Genomic DNA, 22981 nt, shown 5'->3' with positions numbered 1-22981 from the left:
TAAATAGCGACCACAAAAGTTAGTCAACGGTCAAATCATTCCAACGATTGCAGACCAAGCAATGGTAGCTCTGCAGAATATATTACGTCCGTACATTCCCTCACCCGCGCTCTTTACAACGACCATTTCAATTCCCTTTACAAAACAAAAACGAAAATTGGAAAAAAGAAAATTTGTTGGAAGAGAAAAAAAAAAAAAAAAAAAAAAAAACGAAGAAGAAACGGATAACTATCCGTTCTCATCGCATCTATCTTTCTCAAACCCTTCTTCTTCTTCCCCGGCCATTTTGAAATTCTTCTTCAATTCCTAAAACAATATTATTCTTCAGGCACAAAACAATGGATGAGGCTACCAACACCCCTAAGGCATTAAAGACTCCTAAGTCTTTAGGGACCCCCAAGGGCAATGTGACGGATCCATTCGAAAATCAAAAGGAAGATTCCGAGGAGAACAAAAAGCAGGGACAAGAGAATGCTGATCAGAAGGAGGAAGAGAAGGACAGTACCGGTGTCGAACACAGCGGTCCCCTTGAGCCGGTTGAGATACCGGAAGATCCCCATCCCACCCTCGAAAAGCTTTGTGATGACATTGAGCGATGCATCTCTTCATTGCCTACACCTAACGAGAAAGATGAAAACCAACAAGAAGATAAGGATAATGCAAATGAGGCAAAAGATACAAAAGGTGATGAGAAGGATGAAAAGGATACAAAAGATGACGAGGAAGAAAAGGATGTAAAAGATGACAAGGAAGAAGAGAAGGGTGAGAAAGATGCAAAGGAAGAAAAGGATGTGAAAGATGAGAATAAGGATGATGAAAAGGCTGCAGATCAGGATGAGAAAGTACTAGGTGACAAAGATGCAAAGGATGAGAAAGAGGCTGAAAAAGTCGTCGAAAAAGAAAAGGATCTCCTTCCAGACGAGCTCCTTAAGCTTATTGACAAGTTCTTGACTTGGGTAGATGATATCTGTTGCGAAGGCAGATGCAGGTGGGGAACGGTGCCTCAAGACGACGAGGCGTTCTTGGAGGCTGTGGATCTGATGGCCAAGATGAGGGAGTCTCTCTTGTCCGTCTGTTCTATGGGATTGAAATTCCAAGAAAGGCACGGCGGTTTGATCAACCGCCTAAGTAGCATTCAGCACCGAGCCATGGCCTATCTGGAAGAAGAATTCAGAATCCTTCTAGAAGAATCCAAAACCGAGTCTGATCATCATCATCACTCTACAGCAGCTGATCACAACCATAACCATAACCATAACAGTAACAGTAACAAAGACAGCAGCAGTGGTAACAAAGGAAAGAACGATCAAGAATCACAGCCGGAATCCGAGTCAGAAGGAGTTGTTGAATTTCCCGGGTTTCCTCAGGAGGTTGTGTCCAACCTGAATAAAATAGCCAACAAGATGATCTCCGCCGGCTACGAATCCGAGTGTTGCGAGGTCTACATCATCTCCAGGAGGCATGCATTCGATGAAAATCTCCACAAGCTCGGCCTAGAGAAGCACAGCATCGACGACGTGCAGAAGATGCACTGGGAAGCGCTGGAGAGAGATATCATGTTGTGGGTCAAGGCATTCAAGCAATGCTCGCAATTCTACTTTTCCGGTGAGCGCCAGCTGGCAGAGTCGGTGTTTCCCGAGCCGGTGCTTTCCGAGCAGACGCCGATATGGTCGTGTCTGTTCAGCAATCTGAGCAGAGGAGTGATGATACAGCTCCTGAATTTCGCCGAAGGAATCGCCATGTCGAAAAGAGCGGCGGAGAAACTGTTCAAGACGCTCGATATGTACGAGGCGGTCAAGGAGATGCTCCCCAAGATAGACGAGCTTTTTCCGGAGGAGTGCGCCAGGGAGCTGAAGACGGAGACCACGACGGTGCTGAACCGGCTGGGCGAGGCGGCGATATTAATCTTCTGTGATCTGGAGAATTCCATCAAGGCCGAAACGGGTCGGAACCCGGTTCCGGGCGGGGCGGTCCACCCGTTGACCCGGTACACGATGAACTACCTGAGATACGCGTGCGAGTACAAGGAGACGCTGGAGCTGGTGTTCAAGGAGCACACCAAGATCGAGCGGTCCGACTCGACGAGCAGGCCTGACGGTCGCGACGATTACGACGCGAGCGACACGTCGTTCGAGATACCCGACGACGAGTCGCCGTTCGCGGTGCAACTGGCGCGGGTGATGGACTTGTTGGACTCGAACCTGGAGGGGAAGGCGAAGCTGTACAAGGACGTGGCGTTGAGCTCGATTTTCATGATGAACAACGGGCGCTACATCTTGCAGAAGATCAAGGGCTCTCCGGAGATCAACGCCTGCATGGGCGACAAGTGGTGCCGGAAGAGGTCGACGGAGCTGAGGCAGTACCACAAGAACTACCAGAGAGAGACGTGGAGCCGGCTGTTGAGTTTTTTGAGCCACGAGGGGCTGAGCAACCACGGCAAAGTGAGCAAGCCTGTGCTGAAAGAGAGGTTCAAGAGCTTCAACGCTATGTTTGATGAGATTCATAAGACGCAGAGCACGTGGGTGGTGAGTGACGAGCAGCTTCAGTCGGAGCTTAGGGTTTCGATATCGGCGGTGGTCATTCCGGCGTACCGGTCGTTCTTGGGCAGATTCTCGCAGACGTTGGACCCGGGAAGGCAAACAGAGAAGTACATTAAGTTTCAGCCGGAAGATATAGAGACGTACATTGATGAGCTATTTGATGGCAACCCCAGTACCTCCATATTTAGGAAAAAACCTTGAAATCATGAAGCCAATATATATAACACTACTGTCAGTTCATTTCAAGGCTCAGGGTGGATTATTCAAGGAAACTCAAGGCTGAAATTGAAGGAAGAAGGAGGAGCTAGCTAGCGAGGTGTACGTAGCGATTCATGTGTAAAGATCATATGATCATGTGATTTTGCTAATCAGATATCATCAGGTGAATTGAGGATAGGGCGCCCGTAGCACTCATTTCATTGGTTGGTTCAGCTTTTAAAAATTCGTTCATCTACTTTTGTTTATTCTTGCTTCAATTTAATCTGTGAAACATGCTCCAGTTAGTAATGATCCAATTAATTCATGAAATTCATTTTGTATGTGTTACTGTGTAATCCTCTTAGTCATTTACAGGCTCAAATCCTAGTTATAATTGACCCCTTTCTGGTTTCAAGTTTGATTCAATTGATTTCTGCCCTCTTTTTCATTTTAACATCCATTCCAATTGACAAGGATATTCATGCCAAAAACTCTATGTGTTTTCGATACCAAACTAACAAAGAGTACCAAAGAAGATCGAAAGCAATCGCTTATGGAGTTTATAAGCTGCTAATTTCCATTAGAGTTGAGATATATGCAATGTGATGGGTTCGTGTTCTGCTTTATATGTCTTTATAGTGAAAAATATAGCAGGAACAGGACCCAAGTTCCCCCAATATAAAACTGAGGAATGAAATAATCAACTATATATTATATTACAGATTATTTGCACTCAATTATGTGAAGATAATCTTGCATGTTAATCATGTATAGTACGATACTGACCTCATAGCTATCATTGCTTGCTCAAACTTTCATGTGATTCTCCATTCAAAAAAAAACTGTCATGTGATTCTTTTGACAGTGACTTGTGATAGAACAGAGAAAATAGCATAGTGTTACTCTTTTTTTTTTTTTTCTTCACTCTGCACTCTGCTCCCCTTGGTTATTATCTAATTCTAAACTAGCTACCAGCCTGGGTTTTTTGGTTGGGCAGTACTTACTCCATTTGTTTATCATATAAAAGTATAAATTTATAAAACAACTAACACACTGTATATACATTTCCATAACATTGTGACTTGGAACTGGAAACAATACATTATAAGTAACCAATCAGCCTCCCTGCATGAGTGTTTATGGCAGCATAGCACAAACAACCATACAATTAAGTAATGCCGAGAGGCGAAGATAAATATATATTATCTTCCACATCGGTGGCCTAAAAATCAAGGAGAAAAGAAATCCAAGGTCACTGGCTTCCTTGGAAATACAAAGAAAATGAGGTCTAATTAATTTTTTTCTTGCCACATAAGGCAATGTCTCTCCTTGATGGTCTGAAATTCAAAGCATTGAGGCTGTAGATGCAGAGATTAGCTTCCTTTGATTTGATTGCTATTTCATCTGATGTGGATTTGTAACCAGGAACATTACAAGCTGGAGATCCACTCCGCATTAAGCTTGCCTGGCAGGAAGAAACTATCGCAGAATCTTCTGCACATTTGATTCCCTCAACTGATGGGATTTCCAACTTGTACACCCCATACCTGTTTGTAGTTCTATTCGCTGAGAATGATATGTGTTCTGCAATTCTTGGTGACACTGCTTTGAATATGCAATTTATTTTAACCTCAGCACCTGGTAACAAGTAAACATAAATTATTACATGCTTAATTAGTAAATACAACTAACGTAGATAATAATAATAATCTATGTTAAATACCTGGAATGAAGTAGCTGTGAGGGGAGAAGGTGTTGTTGGAGCAGATGTCACAGTAAACAAGGCCCATTACAATAATCTGGGAGTTACCTTTTTCTGCCTTAGCCCTTGCTGATTCACCTCCCAGAATAGCTGACTGAAAAAACATAGAGGAAATAAGAAAGAGAATTACTGGATTCATGGCAAAATTAATGGAGATGAACTGCCTAGCTAGGCTTCTGGTATGGATTTCAGCTCTGAGAGCATTATCACATTGTTGAAGATGAGTAGTCTTTCTTTTTGTGTGGATAATGAGGGAAATAGAGATGATGGAGATACAACTGTATGCAAAAAGTTGGGGAAATTTTATCCTTTTCACTAGAAACATAGACATGTGAATGTTATTTGGCTACATATGGAATTGATGTGTAGGAAAGAGAGAGAAAGAGTGAGAAAAGTACAGATTCTATAACAGTAAAAAAAGGTGCAGCTGCTTAAATGTGAGATTTTGGAAGAGGTCAGACCAAAAAAGAAAGAAAAAAGGATCAGATTTAGGGGAGAGTTGCTCACTAGCTTGATTGATTTGAAGGTCTAAATTTGAAAAGAGCCAATAGCAGAAGCTCATCTTATAGAAAAGAGAAGGCTCTAACTTAGAGAAACTAATATAAATCTCTGTACATTTGTTGGCATTCCGTTCTGTGACTTGGCTTCAACTTTTTCCAGCTAGCAATCCATCAAGGTTTGTGTCTTGGAGAAATGTGAACCAATAACTTCACAACCTAAAAGGGCTTTAGGTAATGTCAGGTCAGGTCCTTGTGCTTATATGGGCTTAATGTAAAGTTCCTCAGCTCATGTCTCCTGAAACAGTCCCAGCTCCCAAGTTTCCAAACAACCACATGAATCTTGATTGCATGGTCCTGGCCCTATGCTTATGGCCCATTTGTAGTGGCCTAGTGGTTCTTGCCTAGTTGGTGTTTGGCTCCAATTTTGTTGCAGCTGGTCAACAGTCTCTTTTCTGCGCGGGCGTGCCAGCACCGTTCGGGTGCGGTCGTCGGGGGTGTCCCTTGACCTGACTTCTTTCAAGCAATTGTAGACGAGAAGAGCACCAACCTCGTCGTGAGATTCTTTATGCCTCGTGGTGAGGACTTTTGCTAATCTTCTTGAAAATCACAATCGATACTCGATGTTGTAGATCGAGCAGAGCGAGAACCACTGGGAAGTAGAGAGAACTTGCTAAAGCGTGACTTTAGCTTGGCTGGTTTGCGAGGGCGTTACCCTTTCTTGGCTGGTTCCATAACCGTTGTGGTCGTGGTACTACAATCGGCTCCCGAGGAGACTAGGACCGAAGTACGTTGACAGAGGGTTTGGTGGCACTGAAAGTCGGCTTCTGAGAAGACTAGGACTAAGAGTGTGATCACCGGTAAGAGAAAGAGAAGGAGAGGAGTTGCTCTTAAAGAGGTTTGCTCTAGAGAGACTTAGATCATCTTAGAGATGTATTGATGAGTGAATTGTGTGTCTAAGTGTTTCATTGTAACCTCTATTTATATGCTACCATGCCAAGGTGTTTAGCATTAAACAAATGATAGTGGAGCATTAATTAGAGATAAGAAATAATGAATTTTGGAGATAAGGAAGCATAATTGGAGGTAAAGCATGATGAATTTCGGAGATAAGGAGATAAGGAGGCATAATTGGAGATAAGGAATGATGAATTTTGGAGATAAGGAAGCACTTTCTGCTCCTTTATTCCTTCAATTTTATCTCCATCAAGCACTTATATTTTGACCATGACTTCTTCATAAGAAATGTTCCACTATGATTGCAGATCACCCTGGTAAAATTTCAGAGCTTTTGATATAGTGGTTGGGCCGAAAACACTGCTGGACCTCTTGCAGGTCCAGTTTTCCAAGCCTCTCTAGACAAGGAAATTGGACTGATTGTTCGAAGGCCTTCCACTCAAAACTAGCTCTGGCACTATTCATAAGAAATGATCCTTAGGATTTCTAGATTTAATCTGGAAAGTTTCAGCTCATTTGAATTTTGTTTGGTTTGTTTGTCGCCCCTCCTTCCTTGTTTAGCTCGGTTTCTCCTAGCCGAAGTAGGAAAATGTGCTAAAGTTGACTTTTCATGCTTCCATGCTTCCATAGTAGGCTTTATTTAGCCTCTAAATATATATTTCAAACTTGTCGACAATATACAGCTTGAGCCACTAACATTGGCTCAATTTCTCCAAGACGTGTTTTGTCAGGCAAAAATGCTCATTTTGGGTCCAAACAGTTGGGTGTGCTCCCCAACCTAAATTCGAACCCCGAAGTTGTCAAAGTGGCCAGGCACTGTGCTGCAATGCACAATTGGAGCATTTCACATGCGTCGAAGGAGTTTATCTTGGACCTAGGAAGCTTCTGATCGGCTCCACTAGAAACTGGTAGCATGAAATCAAAACAAGAAGGAATCGAAGCTGGAAGCATATATAAACACTAGCATATATGTCAAGGATATTTTGCTGGAGATTGAGAAACAGAGTTGACAATTATATTTTGATTGATTAAAAAGGATCTACAAGGCAGTGCTTTGAAGTTTGACCTGGCCATATGTTTGATCAGAATACAGGCCAAACGAATAGTCCATATATACTACAGTTCATGATCGATCATCTGTATTTGTTAGTTCATATACAGTTGCATACAACGCAAACCAGATCCACCTGCATCCGGCAAGTAATGAGAATTACTCCAAAGTATTATTTAATTTGTTAGGTTCCTTAACTGAGAAATATTGAAAGTTCTTGTAGGTAATTTATATGAAATTAAAATTTACAGATATTGATTAAATTTTAGTAAAAACATTGACATATACTTCCATGCATATACATAGATTATAGATACCTACTTTTGAATCAAACTGCAAATTGCAGAAACTCTTGGTGCAAAACATTGATAATTTTAGTGCAAAATAATCAAAATAGCATTAGTATCAAGTAATCAAGATATATAGCTAATTAGTTGTTTAGGTTTAGACGCATCATTTTGTAATCGATTTATATACTTCAAATCTCATTAAAATCTAAGATCGAATGTCAAGATCCATAACCTTGCTATACGTTAGCTTTAGGAGATTGAGACGAGGGAGGATTGATGATGGCGCTGATCAAGTTCTGTCACGAACTAAAGAAGCAGCATGTATAAACGTAAATGCTAAGCTTTCCTAGCTAGCTCGATTTGGAAAAGATGCTGCTGACTTGTGCTCATTGAGCAAGACTGCAGGATTGAGTAGATGCGAGAAAGGACATGCAAGGTACGTGTGGTGTTGTTGATATGATTAATTAATTGATTGATTGATTAAGATGGATGGATAGAAAGAGCTAGAAAGAGATCAGATGCCGCCTAAGAGCTAGAGATGGGGAAGTTGTGGACAAGCGCTTCGTTCCTTTGGCAAATCCAAAGCTCAGGCGGCGCCACCGACGCCATAACCGACGATTCTGCCTATGTCCCATTCTTGGCTTCTTTCTTCACTCCACCGTCTCACATACACACGTCCTGCCACTTCTCCTTATTTACCTTTACTCAAACACTCATCCTAAACCTTTGTCTTGTTCTATTATCACATTTTGCCCACCACTTCTCCTAGTTTATCAACTCCCATCAGCAAATTTCTTTCTTCAGTAACAATGAAGCAAATATTGATATCCCTTGGAAAAAGTAGAACTGAGAATTAATTTGTTTTTCTTTGCTATTTTAAGCTGAGGTGAGGAAGAGTCCTGGAGCCATTAAAAAGCTGAGGTGAGCTAAAAATAAAAACAGAAAATGATCGGAGAATAAAAGCGTAGATTATAAACAAATTAACACATATCTAGAATAAAAGAAGATATTTTTTGCACCGATGGGTATATGAATGCGTGTTCCATAAGAGTTTGAGTTTACAGGTCATCCGCTAATCACCCTATCTTGTCACTAAACTATGGTTGGTTTATTATAGCACGGCTCTAGCTAATATCTTTTTTGTACGTTCCTCAAGCCTCTAGCTACCCAAATTTTAAACCAATTTAGCTCAAAAGTCTAACGAGAGTCTTGTTTCCTCTTTGTCATTACCCATTTCTGCAAGTCTCTTTCCCTCTAGTCCTTTTCATCTTCTTTCCCTTTCCACAAATCTTTCTCCGAACACCAATGACCAATTCTACATTCCCAATTATTGAAGGGCATATCGCAAAAGTACCTTGTTTCAGCTGGGCCGGCCCAAGGAATGTGGGGCCCGAACCTTTCAAATTTTGTCTCTTATGCCCTAAACCCCAAAGCTCAGTAACATACAGTCAAAATTTCAAACAGGTGACAAAAGATGACAAAATTAATCCCCTAGTAAACAGCTAAAGCTTAGTGTGAGGAGATGAAATATAGGCAGACGATCCATCACAAACCTACAAACACTAACCCTTAATTTCTTTTGGGCCTGTCCCTAAAATCTCTTTCCCTTCTGTTTGGACAACCTTCTCAGCAAAAAAAAAAGAAAAATCTGGACTAGGAGACAAGATACCCCTCCAAATAAGAAGAGAACTTTAAGAGTTTCTTCTCTTTCCATATTAACTTGCTAGCATAATAGCAATAGCTTCTATTATCTATAGCATGAGAGCAAGGTTGAAACCAACAATCTCCATTTAATTTTTACTGTATTGTTTTCAAAATGATGATGAACTCTCATTGTGGAAGCATGGGTTCGATCAAGAGTGAGAACTCATGCAGCGATTTCAAACCAACTTCTCCCAACGAATCAACAATAATGTCCGAACCACCAAAGAAAGCAACGAGTACTACCACTACTGCTGTGTCTTCCTCCGACATGATGGATCACAGTACTACTAGCTTAACCCCACCGAGCCTCAACTTCCCAGCTCTCAAATTCGAGCTAGAAGGCGACGTCGAAGTTGAATCACCAGACCATTCCATATGGGAGTCGTTGTTTTCCGAACAATTTGATACTGATTTCATGGTGTTGTCCCCGGTGGCAAACACGAACAATAATCTACCCAACTCCCCTCGTACTTTCGGTTACAATGGTCAGGCGATTCAGGGACAGACTAGCTTTTCGGGCTGCTCTCCTCCTCGCTTTGGTTCACCTCCGCTCGGAGCTTTCAGCAGGGACAACAGCAAAGGAAAGGGACTAAGTCCACTCCGGAGGGTTTTCAACTCTCCCGTGAATTACATACAGCAAGAGCCGGAGAACCTGCAGTCGCTACCACCAGCGTCAATCGAAGACTTCTTGGATGACTATCAAAGAGACGGCTTTGTAGCAGCGTATAGTGACCCTAACCTTAACCCAACAACCACATGCACATCAAAGATGTCAGGAGGAGGAAGCAATTTGTCCTCGCAATCTTATCACAACCCAATGGTTTCAATGGATTGCAACATGTCAACAACCATGCAAAACCCTTCCAGGTTTTCGCGATCGGTGAGCGAAACATCGTTAGGTACGGCGTGTAACTCTCAAATGACCCAAGAGTCGAGGGGTGGTGGAGCATATCAGCAGATGGGATCCAACTGTGGTGCACCGTTATCACAGCAGTTGATGCACGAACGCCAGCAAGAGAAGCAACACATGCAGATGCACCCACAAAAGCAACACCACAACAACCACAATTACAATATGATGGCGCCTTCTCTTCCTCCTGTTGCACCTGAGCCGGTAAATTTTTCTTTATCTTATAAAACTTATCCTTGTGCAAATAGGAAAATATGAGACTCATCAAATTTGTTTGCCTGCCTTTACATAGAAATGAAGTGTTACTATACATGTTTTGCTGAAAGCTAAAAACAGCCCTTGCTAAATGAAACATTATCACATCATTTGATAAATAAACTTAAGAACACATTAACTTTGTGACTATAAAAGTCTCTTGATTAGTTATTTTTTATCCGGTTTACCTCCTGTGATGCATCAAATTCACTAAATAATAATTTATATACGGGTTATATATATAGCTTACTTGTTAAAAATAAATAAACCAGTGATTGAGTGACATCATTTGGCTAATATATTGATCTATATATACGTGCAGGAACAAGACAGTGGTCTCCAACTGGTTCATCTCCTTCTTGCTTGTGCAGAAGCTGTTGCGAAAGAAGATTACATGTTAGCAAGAAGGTATCTCCACCACCTCAATCAAGTGGTGTCGGCTCTTGGCGACTCCATGCAACGTGTTGCCGCCTGCTTCACAGAAGCCTTAAGCGCACGCCTTGCCGCAACTCTAACCACCAATCCAAGTGCTTTGGCGCCCAAGCCCTTCTCTCCTTTCCCTCCCAACTCCCTAGAAATCCTCAAGATATACCAAATTGTCTACCAAGCCTGCCCCTACGTCAAATTCGCTCACTTCACCGCTAACCAAGCCATTTTCGAGGCTTTTGAGTCCGAAGAACGTGTGCATGTTATTGACCTCGATATTCTTCAAGGTTATCAATGGCCAGCTTTCATGCAAGCCCTAGCAGCCCGATCGGGCGGTGCCCCATTTCTCCGAATAACTGGAGTCGGTCCATGCTTAGAGGCGGTGAAAGAGACGGGCCGGTGTTTGACCGAATTAGCCATCTCTCTTCACGTCCCCTTTGAGTTTCATGCAGTTGGAGAACAACTAGAAGACCTCAAACCACACATGTTCAACCGAAGAATAGGCGAAGCCCTAGCAGTGAACACCGTCAACCGTCTCCACCGCGTTCCGGGGAACTGTCTCGGCAACTTACTAGCCATGATCCGTGACCAAGCACCCAACATTGTGACCCTAGTGGAACAAGAGGCCAGCCACAATGGACCCTACTTTTTGGGCAGGTTCCTCGAAGCCCTACACTATTACTCGGCGATTTTCGACTCGTTGGACGCCACGTTCCCACCGGACTCGGCGCAAAGGGCGAAGGTGGAGCAGTACATATTTGCGCCGGAGATACGGAACATTGTAGCATGTGAAGGAGCCGAGAGGACGGAGAGGCACGAGAGGCTTGAGAAGTGGAGGAAAATAATGGAAGGGAAGGGTTTCAAAAGCGTGCCACTGAGTGCGAACGCGGTGACTCAGTCGAAGATATTGCTGGGTTTGTACTCGTGCGACGGCTATAGAATGACGGAGGACAAAGGTTGCTTGCTGTTGGGGTGGCAAGACCGGTCTATTATGGCGGCGTCTGCATGGAGATGCTAGAGTTAGCTACCTCATCGTCACCATTATTGTACGTGCAAATTTCTGTCTTTATTTCACTAGTTTTGTCTAAAAAGATCCATGCAAAAAACCAAAAGAGATGGCGAGAGGAAAGAGACGAAAGCGTTGATTCTGTATGCTCGGGTAGATAGAGACCCCAGGGGTTTTAGGTCAATATTAATCATTTTTTTGTATAATATTTCAGTTGAATAATTAATGAGAATTTTGTTTCTGAATACAGGCTCGAGTATCTATCTGATTCTCGTCTAGCATTGTGTCGTTACCACTGGACTCCGTAGGATCTGAAAATAAAACAATTGGTGGAAAGACAGAAGGGAATTTATTTTGATGAGTGCTGATATATCTAATTCATTAATTACTGCAACAGATATTATAGGTATAATATGATATAAAGAATGCAATGTATATTATTAAAAATGATCACTGATTTTCTATATTAGGCGGATACCATGCTACTATTTCGTCCTTACAGTCAAAAGATATGTAATTCCAAGGTAAAAGACCGAGAATGGATGCAAATTTGGCCAACATTATCATTTGCATCACTTAGTCAAATGCTCGTCCTAAAATTGGACAAGGTTTCTGTACTTTGAGACTCTAATTTGATAACATACTCGGAGCATTAACTTAACCAACCATTGAAACTCAGACTGAAAAGTGAAAAACAATTGATAGTTTGATACTCACTAATTCAGATTCAAGTTGTGGAGTACATTAACTTAATTCAAAACGATGACAATCAGACGAACGGAGATGCATAATGCATCACATTCACAGTATTGACAGTAACTGTAGTATAAACAGAGACAATAACCACCATTCCAACCCCATAAGCTTTGTATAAATTATATTTTTTCTTCTGATACATACTAAGCTACCAAAATACATCAAGCACCCATTTTATAGAACGCAAAGACTTCACTAACATGCACTGTTAAACAGGAACTCCCTCCAAGTGATAATGGGGGATTGGACTGTTGTACAAATTATTCTCTCCAGCTACTCACTTCCATGTTCCAGGAGACCCCAGCCAAGCTTCACAGTCTTCACCATTGTCACGAGGATTGACCGACTCTCTTACAATATTGAACATGAACATATGTGTTTCCTCGGGGCCTCATCAATCTTCTTTTCTGTTCATGACAGCAAACTAATATTCAGCAGATGCAGTGGAAGCCAACAAATCTGTAGTATCTCATGAAGTTCTAATTCATTTTGGAATTATGCAAAGACAGTTTTAACATAGAAATAATGACAGTTGAAATAGAGTTAGTATTCTAGGAGTTTTCTTCACAATCCTAAGTGAGGACAATCCACTACAACAAGGGTGCCATTGGTGAACCAAGAATAAATAAGCAATGCATGGGAGGTAACTAATGCTCAAAACTCTGAGCTTTTGTGGTGTTAAGACCAACAAGGCTCCTCTTAAGTTCATGGAATTGAATAAGCGAGAAAGAAGAAGGCAGTGCTCCCTGCCGATAACAGACTAGCTTTGAAAAGGGCAAAGCCCAATTCCTACTGAAGTCATTATACTAAGATATCTGACCTGACTAGAAAAAAAAAAATGTAAACAAAGAAGTTCAGAGCAAGAGAGCCATTACATTAAATAATTAACTGAGGATGAAATCTACCTGTTTTTGCTTTTGCTACAGAAGGCTGAACAACAACATGCATGGTGATAATTCCTCTTGGAAGCTCTCCAAATGGTACTCTACACTGGCCAACAGTCTTGTTGTTTTCCAAGATCTTCCCAGCATTTATCAATTTTATGTCGTTTGCTCCTTTTGGTGAAATTTTTTTATCTAATAGAATAACAAACAGATAAATTTTAGAGGGCCAAAAACAATAAGCAGGAGACAAGTTTAACCAACAAAGGCCACAATTTAGCATTATTATATACTTCTTAAGTTGAGACATATATACTTTTAGAGAGACACAGAGAGTAGCAGCTTTGGCATGCAGTAATTTCAATTCAAAACATTTGCAGATTAAAGCATCAGACAAATTTGTCTACACTGCAGTGACATGTTGCACACCGCAGTTTAGTTTCCCTACCTTAATAAGTTATAGGCATTGGCTGAGGTCATAGAAAATTTACACCTTTAACTTTACCAAACAACAATTGACATTAAATTACAAGTGTTAAGCATTCAGAGCTTAAACAGCTCTAACCTCTTACTGCCTTAAGGCTAGAATGAAGCAAAAAGGGAACCCAAACCAACAACAACTACCAGTTTTGTTTACACACTAAAATACTAATGCATAGCATTCCAGGGAATGTCTTTTAGTTACATAGATATCAAGCATGCTAAAAGAAAGCAACTAAAGAAGGACCTCATACATGATTAAGAAACAGAGAGTAAACTAATTTTATATAAATGGTTCTCCATTTTATCCAGGTCCACAAAGTAGTAGTTGGGAATTATAGCTCAATTATGTTTCTTTTTTTAACTATAATAGTAGCAGAGCCTCCCTGTAACCAGATAGCATGTCTAGATGACACCTTTGGCTAACAGCAAACTACAGTATACGACAATTAGCCTATTCTTTGAAACAGAAATCACTTTGGTTCAAAAGAAATTTTGAAACTCATACCTCTTTTTTCTACTCAAATCACATAATGTAGCCACATACCTTTCCTCCTAAAAGTTCATTTTGTATGAAGAGTAGCTTTTTCTCTGGTATTTATTGGTTATTAGCCTTCTCAACAATAGAAAAGCAGTTTACTTGACACATTCCCCAAACACATAACAATGAATCCACTAGCAGTGTGGAACAATCAGTGGTGGTGCTCGTCTAATTCCAACATTCAAACATAGTGTTTTCATGTTGGATATCAATACTTAAATTTAGATAAATTCAACACAAAAAAATTCCCTCTATATGAACCACCAGCACCAAAGCACTTAAACAAAAGAAAGCATTAACTTGAGATTGGCTCAATTAGTTGGCTTATTAATTGGAATCAGGGAGCCCTCTAAACTACTTTCTATGCGCAAATTGGTTTGAACAAACATTAATGTAAACTCAGGTCAAAGCCACCTGAAAACCTTGGGTTTGTCATAAAGTCCAACCCCCCCCCCCCCCCTTCCCCCACAAAACGCATGCCATCACAAACGAAGAGCAAAATTGAACTCATCACAGCAACATCCACCACACACAAGTAACTTCATGGCCCATAAAAAAAAAAAAAAACAGAAACATTTATATCATGAAAACACACAATGTGGAAGTCTCTGACCTTTAGGCCACTCGGTGACGATTCTCTCCTTAAGCATTGCCACTGTAGAGGCCGGGGAGTAGCGGAAAGGACCGATATCCGATCCGTCATAGAGTCGGAACTTGAGCTCGACCAAGTCCTCCTCCGGCATTTGAAAGTCCAAAAGCTTTTCACACCAATTCAACCACTCACTCAACAAACTCGAAGAGCTAGCTAGCTATCAATACCCTGTTTCTGTTTGATTCCTGAGCAGGAAAATATAGAAAACAAGTCACAATTCATTATCCCAAAATCGGGGCATCATCAAACGAGGAAATTGTTCTTCGTTCAGGAACAGAAAAGATCAAAACTTTCCCGGTCAAAATTCATGAACAAACACAAAGAAGCTAAAAAAGCACCTGAAAGAAGGCATGGACTCCGAGCTTTGGGGGGTTTTCGTTCTTCTGGCCAAAAAACCCCAAGGCTCGATCTTGGTGATTATGAGGCAAGAGATATATTGATTAGAGATAGATGGATAGAGATGGAGAGAAGGGTATTTGTAATTTTATTGGGGAAGAAGAGGAACAAGAAAGAATTGAAAGAGAGGAAAAGTGAGATTTCAATTTGGAATCTGTCAGTAAATAGTGTGAGACTGATTTTTTTTGTTGTCAGTAAAAAAAAAAAATAGACCTGAGTAAAGATGACAACAGGGGCTTGTTGTTGGGTGGCGGGTAACGATTGGGTCGACGAGGGAGATTCCTAACGCGTCGGTGAGACACGCAAGCAGGCAGTGATATTTATTTAAAAATTCAATCAAGAGAGAATGAGTCAAGTTGACCATAGGTCCACTAAGGTGCTGTACTCTCACAGTACACATGAATTTTATGGGCCATCAACTATTTTCAGCCCAATATGCTAGGGGGCTAAACGAAATGAAAAAGGGTGAAATTGTCACTTGTTCATCCTGTTTGTAACCAACAAATTTTCATTTTAACTTTTGAAGTCGGAACCGTTTGTCTTTGCTTCATTCTCTGAAGTCTAAACGAAGTTTGTACTAAATATACGATTGAGGATCTTGATTGGTTGACACAAAATAACAATGTTTGGTTTGATTGATTGTTTGCATAACTTATGTATAAAATGTGCCAAAAATAAAAGGTAATAGTTATAAAAATTTAGAGTAAGAATTGTGGTGAATTAATGAGCACGTTTAGTATGAACCTAAGAACCCATGCATAGAAATATTGATGTTCTCATCGCCAAAGGTCTCAAAGAATCCTTAGTCATCGGTTGATCACAAGATTTTTTTTTTTTTGATAAAAGGATAGCTTCATTAACTAAAGGCCAGAAGGCACATACATCAGATGCTGTCTCATACCTAAAATCTAGATGGCACAAGTCGCCAAGCAAAAGACAAGTACCTTCACTGTTAACACATATGCTCACTTGTTGAGCCTAGAATACAGGAAATCAAATTCTCACTACTAACCTCCTTTGAAAAGAAAACCTAGTCGCCTAGAGACCTCAATTGGTGTACAACTAAGTAGACTGAGAAGAAAGTAATGATGAACCCAATTTCCAGTAGTAGGCAAAGGACCCAGGAAAGCTTAAAGACTTTCCTTTGCCCTTATCTCTAGGGCTAGAAAAAAACCCTGTAGAAGGTCTCCTGGGTCCCAAATCCAGACCCATGGAGAGGTATGACCCACGAAATGGTGAAAATGGGCCAAAGGAGTGACATAGGCCCGATAGCAGCCCAAAAGTTGGGAAACCCAGATTGATTTGGACACCCACAGTAGGGCACCCAAACTCAGCCGCCCTCCACCTTCAGACGTCGTCTGCCTCCATCCCAGCCACCAAATCAGAGACCGCTGCCTCCTTGGAAAGCCTCTATCAGTCCCAGTGGTACCAGCCATGCATGCCCAAATGGATCTGAACACCCAGCCATAATCACCGATCTCCCTATTCGTTGCCACCGCAAGCAGCGAATTCGGTATCGTCGCAACCCAGTACAGCCACCAAAGCATGAGCCAACTGCCGCCCAGAGATCGATGCCGGAGACGGCCACGTCGAGGCCGGGGCCAGAAGCCACCCAACCCAATTGTGACCATCAACCATAGCCACAAACAAACCCTGAATTGGAGGAAACTCGGCTTGAAAGCGGTAGGCGCGGCGGCAAAAGTCGCCGTTGTGCTTGGCCGCTGGTGCGACCGCTGGTGGGGAGACTCCCATAGATGCCGTTTGTCTTTGGCGGCGCTAGAGCAGCGAGAGCTTTCGCTCTCGAGGGTTTTCATATCGTTATGATGTTTGTTGTGCATTGGTTGATCACAAGATATTGAAACATACATTTTTCTTATTATTTATTACACAATAACTGATCGTTTATAATTGTTCTGAATTCAAATATTCCTACTTGTAATGACACTGTCACTAAATGAAGTAGTTGCAAAACATTTACACTTTATCACAATTAGTTCAAAATTCCGAAGTTTTTTTTTTTTTTTTTTTTGATGGAAAAGGAATGAACTTTATTGAATTAAGTGGGAGGCGGTTGCTCCTTGTTTACAAGATCACGGATACATTTTGGAGTGTGGTTGAACCAGCCAACTGAAATCTAACTGAAAAATTAGCAAGTGCTATCTAACACACATGCACATGAAATTTAATCATGAGATGGCTTATAGTTGACGCGAACGAAGTCCAAATAAACTCCACTTTGACCAAAAAAAAAAAAACAGTCCCCACTCTTTTTTGGTCTGAAAAATAAACTCCACTCATAAAACTCAGAAAGCCCAAGAGGTTGCAGCAACTGAAAAGACTCGAGCAGTACGTCGAGCCTACCATCAAGGTTGGAAATTATAGTTTCCTGATCCAAAGGCATTTGCCAGCCAAAGGTGGGTGCAGCTCTATTTGATTTCAGTCAAGTTCATTATGGGCACTACGAAACTAAACTAAACCGCCACATTTTCCGGCGCAAGAACGATTCTCCCTGCACTTTTACCGCTCTGACCAAATCCGGACAGGAAAACAGATGGTGATTGGTGACGCAGCATGTTTTATGTTTTGTTCACAAACAACGCCGTTGTTCCTTTTTTGTGTCCCATCACTTACCAACAAATTAATTGTCTTGCGTCAGATATATTACACTGCTTTTTCTTCTTCCTAAGCTCGAAGGTTTGGAATAAAAAACAAAGTGGAAGTTACAGACAGCAAACCAGGGGCGTATCTACTAACAAGGCTGGTTGGGCTATAGCCCAAGGGAGAATCAAGGAGAAAAAGGCCTAAGTATAGGTATTGCAGCCTACTTAAAAAAAAAAAAAAAAAATATATGTAAACATATGATATTAAATTATTAAGCTTTATTCCTTACCAGAGAGAGAGAGTAGCCGACAGACATCAGTTCCTCTTAAAAAAATAAGAGAGTAGCTCCTCTTATTGAATCTTGACTTCCTCAGTTCCTCAGTTCCTTTCCTCTTCCTCAGACCTCAGTTCCTCTCAGTTCCTCTTCCTCCGACCGAGCATCAGTTCCGAACTTCGTCAGTTCCTCTTCCTGAGTTCCTCCAAGGCTCCAACCCGATTAGCTCCAGATCACCCACATAAAGGTATTTCTAAGTTCTAATTTCATCTCTCCCAAGCCCCATTGATGGGTTTTGCTTGCAATTGACTGTGAGCTTTGAATTTCAGAGGCTTCAATTGAAGTAATCGAAAGACCGGAACTTCGTAAGAGATCATTGAATGGCAAAAGTCTGAAATCTTTCCAAATCGTGTCATTCCTGTGAGTTCTCTCTTTCTAATTCTCTGCTTAATTAATTGCTTGGAGGCAGTGGATGTTTGAAATATGTGATAGGGATGGCGGATGGGCTATTGATAAATGATAATCGGTATATTAGTTGCTTTGCGGTGGATTAATTGGTTTGCGGAATTGCGGTGGCTATTGGATAATTGGAAGCTTGCAATATTAAATATGGATGTTTGAAATATGCAATATTATATGTGGTTGATTTCAGTTGCTTAGTTTTTGTTTTTTGTTGTGATTGCTGAGTTTGAAATGAGTGGACCTCGGAGGGTACGATTTAGTTAGTTTTTATTATTTTACAACAAGTTTATGCTTGTAACTTTTAATTTAAGGGGTTTTGGTTTTATGTCCCCCCCTATTTCATGTTTTGAATGATAATATTAAAGGCGTGAGGATGAGCCTCCCACTGGGTTCCAAACCTCAAAAGAAAAAAAAATTACGAGCTTGCAAAATTTGTATGCACTTAAATCCAGCCCAACCCTTATTCCGATCCTGGATACGCCACTGCAGCAAACTAAAATTAACTTGAAAATCTAGTGTTGAGCAACTGTGCAAATATATAAAGTCAGAGACAAAGACAAAACCGAAGATTAATTCATGTAAGCAAAACTAATCTTTTTTTTTTTTTTTTTTTTTTTGCACTTTTCTTGTATACAGAGGGAGAAGTTACATTCCCACCGAACTAACGCCCATGGTAAAACCATAAAAAAAACAGTACTCAAAAGGCAGTCCAACACACCCATTTCTAGACTCTAGAAAGAGAGATCCCGGAAAAGCTAAAAAACAGAACATAAAACTCGGAAAAGAAAATTATTCATAAGAACTAGTAGCTAGCTAATGAGACATGGATTAAATTAGTGATTAGTGTCTCCCAAGATGTGGAGGGGGTGAAACTCACAAACTTCTTCACTCCTCTTCCTCTGCATTCCTTGCTTACTTAATTTGCGCTATGTTATAAGTGATCATTTAGTTTTTGTTGATGAAAAGAGCTAGAAGTCCTCTTAATCAGAGCCAGAGAGCCCCAGCCTCTTTGAGAAGAGGGACGAGCGAGCCATTAATGTGCGAGGCCATGACTCTGTCCATGGTTCCGACGAGCTTCCCACCGATAAAGACCACCGGCACAGCGTTGGAGGTCCCCAAGATCCTCATCAGAGCCTTCTCCAAGTCCTTGCCTCCTCTGGGATCCTCGTCGAGCTCGTACACCGTTGGATTGACCCCCATGCCGCAGAAGAGCCTCTTGATGGCGTGACACATACAACAGCTGCTGATGCTGAATATCACCACCGCGTTCTCCGACGCCATCCTCTCTATGCGCTCCAGTGAATCACCGTAACTGCTCGTGGCCATGTAAGAACCCCATGACTCAGTTTGGTAATGCATTTTGATAATCAACAACTATAGAAGTTGAGGTAATTTTCTTGGTTAAAGACTAGAAGAAAGTCGCTAGCTAAGCAAGAAATGGAGATTGGTGATGAGTGGAAGGAAGGAAGGGTTGGTATTTATAGAAGTGATTTTGGACCAGGAGGTTAAAGGGCAGTGTTGGGAATAAAAAAAATGAAACTGGTCTACTGTGTCGTCAGCGCATGCAAGAGAGAGAGAGAGGTTTAGGGCAATCTTTTTCTCATGCTAGTACTTAATATGTTATAATTGGAGGTGTTTAATAGAGGTGGAAGCTTTATGGGATAGAGATGAGACAATGAGGTCAGGCTTTTTCAGCGGAGACTTGGTTAATAGACGGCTGAGCCCGACCTCTTGTCGGTCGACCCTAACCCTAACTCTAAATTAATAAGCTCAGTTGCTCAGGCTTTATGTGATTCGTATTAATTTTCGAATTAAGAACGTGCCAGTCACAAACCTTTGTTTCTTCTCTTTGATATAACCCTTCATGCGCATTTCACCATCTCTAGCTAGCTATCTATAATTCTATTTAGCTAGAATTAGTTTAAATCGATCTTTCATGATTTTGGATGAGCTCGAATTTGTATCTATTGGATACCCACGTAGCTAATTTCCTAATTGCTTAAGGAGTTAAGGGCTGCTTGATAATTTTGTATTCTCAACATGCTTGATTATATGCCCTGTAAATATTTTTGGTTTTGGTCGGTGTCTTTTTTCTTCTTATCGATCTAAAGAACTTCTTTTTTGCAAATACTAGAATAATATTAGTATATATCTTACTTATTGTCCCATACTCCCATACCCATGTGGGAATTTATGTCATTACTAGTTTTCATTATCATTGCGTATATTATCAATCCGATCATTCTTTAGAATATTTTCTTGCAGATCAAAGTTATCTCCCACATATCAATGGAAAAGGAGTAGGCTCACATATGTTTGTTAATTGAGAAAAAGAATAAAGCTCCATATTCTGTATATTTATTACAAACTGCAAAATGGTTTATGGAATCATTGGCAGGATAAAAGTTTTACACGTATACCAAAATTAGTCGTATGTAAAAGAATTTAACTGGTTGATTTTGAATAAATATATGAGAAACATGCATGTATTACAAACTTATTAGTAATTAAGAACTCCGCCATTGTGGTATGACTTTATCCTTTTTGTATTGAAATAAAATGAATATGTTTGTTAATTGAGAAAAAGAATAAAGCTCCATATTCTGTATATTTATTACAAACTGCAAAATGGTTTATGGAATCATTGGCAGGATAAAAGTTTTACACGTATACCAAAATTAGTCGTATGTAAAAGAATTTAACTGGTTGATTTTGAATAAATATATGAGAAACATGCATGTATTACAAACTTATTAGTAATTAAGAACTCCGCCATTGTGGTATGACTTTATCCTTTTTGTATTGAAATAAAATGAATATGCAACTAAGCAGCAAGTGCAGCACATGCTAAGGCTTCATGGGTCACAGCACGCATGCTTAGACATGTATGCAGCATGCTGTCCACTGTGAAGCAGTAACTTTTCCCTATTCTGGTATCAAATAAAACATAATAATATGAATTTCGGGTACTAGTATTAAAGCTAAAGCATAAAACCCCAGAAAATAAGTTAAAGAAGAACGAATCAGAGAGATCGAATGCAGAGATAGAGCTTAAAAAGGGGTGTAGTGTCCGTACATGAAGTTCCTTTGAGCAGAAAAAAGGAGGTTTTTCTGTGTACTTTTTGGGTTCTTGGGTCGCTGGCATGGTCGGCTTTAATTAATTACGTGCATATATACGCAGGGGGAAGTAAATACATACATTATAAGGTGCAGTGCAGCTGGGCAATTGCAGGGAGAGAGGAAGATAGCTAGCAGCTGGGCGAAGAAAAAGAAACTGATATTATTTGATTGTGCTTTGATCACAATTGTCAGAATACTCGACACCTCTTTAAATTTCTACTTACGTACGCCTGGCTTGTTATTAATTAGGCTTTTACCCTTTTTTCCCTATAGTAAAGAATCTACCTACTTCTTACCCGTGTATATGTACATAGATCGATGTACATGATGCAGCAGTGTACACAGTTGCAATAATACTAGCGTAAGCCCGTGAAGGTGTACGTACGTGTGTATGTGAACGTACGTAGACATGACTTTAACTATAGATGCAGTGCGTTACGTACGACTAGCTAGCTAGCTAGCTAGTTGCAGTAATGCAGTCACAGAGACTCAGAGAGGTCGAGAGAGATAGCCTGGATTGTAAATTTGTAACCCACGCCGGATGTAGCAGTGTAAGTCTATCTCTATATAGCTAGTTAGGGGTCTGGAAAGGCTTAAAAAGCATTGAATTGCCAATACATGCATGCATGCTTCTCTCTGGATCGATCAATACCCTGAACCAGTTCGGGTACTGTGACTGTCTCTCTCTTTCTCTCCCACGCACCTTTGCTTGTGTATATCCGATCATATATTATCTGGTCAAAACTGCTGTATCCATCGGTCAATCAGTTCATTTTAACTTATCATATCATATCTCATGACTGAAACGATCGACCTGAACCGTTTGTCAGGTTGATCAAACGGTGGGGGATGTTCTGAATAGGTACTCTGAATATTGGGAACCTAAAACAAACCCCTGCCTGCATATTTTTGGTCGTACGTAAAAGGTTGTATTGACTATACAGAAAAAATAACAGTATGGATGCGTGATCGAGCGTGATAAAATCCTCAGGCTTTTATTTTGTCGCAATGCATATCTTATTCTGTATGGACGATCAGTTTACCATTTCTGGTTGAACCAGCAGAGAGAAAATAAAGCTGGAGTGGGTTAGGATAGTCTAATCGATCGATCGAGGAGCAAGCATTTAATTTCCATATAAAGGTCTTATTGGGAGATGAGACTCTGAGAGAGAGAGAGAGAGCCCTGGCCTGAACCACTGGAGCAAGATCATAACGTCAAGCA

General features: G+C 40.8%; 5 protein-coding genes and 1 long non-coding RNA gene across 8 annotated transcripts; 3 read left to right on the top strand and 3 right to left on the bottom strand.

Moving 5' to 3' along the window:
- Positions 1-207: 207 nt before the first annotated feature.
- Positions 208-3153, top strand: LOC133726789 (exocyst complex component EXO70C2-like). Its single transcript, XM_062154412.1, has one exon. It carries the CDS (start codon positions 339-341, stop codon positions 2739-2741), a length of 2403 nt encoding a protein of 800 aa, XP_062010396.1. The 5' UTR covers positions 208-338; the 3' UTR covers positions 2742-3153.
- A 593-nt stretch (positions 3154-3746) lies between these two features.
- Positions 3747-4780, bottom strand: LOC133707500 (uncharacterized). The gene is made up of 2 exons (XM_062133074.1): positions 4462-4780; positions 3747-4376 (listed from the first exon to the last, which is right to left on the bottom strand). Exons 1-2 carry the CDS (start codon positions 4637-4639, stop codon positions 4027-4029), a joined length of 528 nt encoding a protein of 175 aa, XP_061989058.1. The 5' UTR covers positions 4640-4780; the 3' UTR covers positions 3747-4026.
- Positions 4781-8935: 4155 nt separating this feature from the next.
- Positions 8936-12120, top strand: LOC133726787 (GRAS family protein RAM1-like). Of its 2 annotated transcripts, XM_062154410.1 has the most exons (3): positions 8936-10113; positions 10487-11636; positions 11847-12120. In XM_062154410.1, the coding sequence occupies exons 1-2, from the start codon at positions 9112-9114 to the stop codon at positions 11606-11608; spliced, it is 2124 nt and encodes a 707-aa protein (XP_062010394.1). In that variant the 5' UTR covers positions 8936-9111; the 3' UTR covers positions 11609-11636; positions 11847-12120. The 2 variants fall into 2 exon arrangements, with proteins under 2 accessions (XP_062010394.1, XP_062010393.1); XM_062154409.1 differs by lacking the exon at positions 11847-12120 and having other exon boundaries at positions 8937-10113; positions 10487-11841.
- A 164-nt stretch (positions 12121-12284) lies between these two features.
- Positions 12285-15458, bottom strand: LOC133726788 (membrane-anchored ubiquitin-fold protein 4). The gene is made up of 4 exons (XM_062154411.1): positions 15245-15458; positions 14868-15091; positions 13258-13428; positions 12285-12759 (listed from the first exon to the last, which is right to left on the bottom strand). Exons 2-4 carry the CDS (start codon positions 14995-14997, stop codon positions 12704-12706), a joined length of 357 nt encoding a protein of 118 aa, XP_062010395.1. The 5' UTR covers positions 14998-15091; positions 15245-15458; the 3' UTR covers positions 12285-12703.
- A 664-nt stretch (positions 15459-16122) lies between these two features.
- On the top strand, positions 16123-22306 carry LOC133726786 (uncharacterized). Of its 2 annotated transcripts, none has more exons than XR_009854928.1 (3): positions 16123-18424; positions 18507-18597; positions 21821-22306. It is a non-coding gene; the product is annotated as an uncharacterized LOC133726786 (long non-coding RNA). The 2 variants fall into 2 exon arrangements; XR_009854927.1 differs by lacking the exon at positions 21821-22306 and adding an exon at positions 20905-21567.
- On the bottom strand, positions 18192-20472 carry LOC133726785 (glutaredoxin-C5-like). Its single transcript, XM_062154408.1, has one exon. The coding sequence runs from the start codon at positions 19996-19998 to the stop codon at positions 19624-19626; it is 375 nt and encodes a 124-aa protein (XP_062010392.1). The 5' UTR covers positions 19999-20472; the 3' UTR covers positions 18192-19623.
- Positions 22307-22981: the final 675 nt, after the last annotated feature.

Source organism: Rosa rugosa, chromosome 1 (assembly GCF_958449725.1).
Source record: "Rosa rugosa chromosome 1, drRosRugo1.1, whole genome shotgun sequence".
Classification (NCBI taxonomy): Eukaryota; Viridiplantae; Streptophyta; class Magnoliopsida; order Rosales; family Rosaceae; genus Rosa; species Rosa rugosa.
This window is presented reverse-complemented; position numbering and strand designations above follow the sequence as displayed.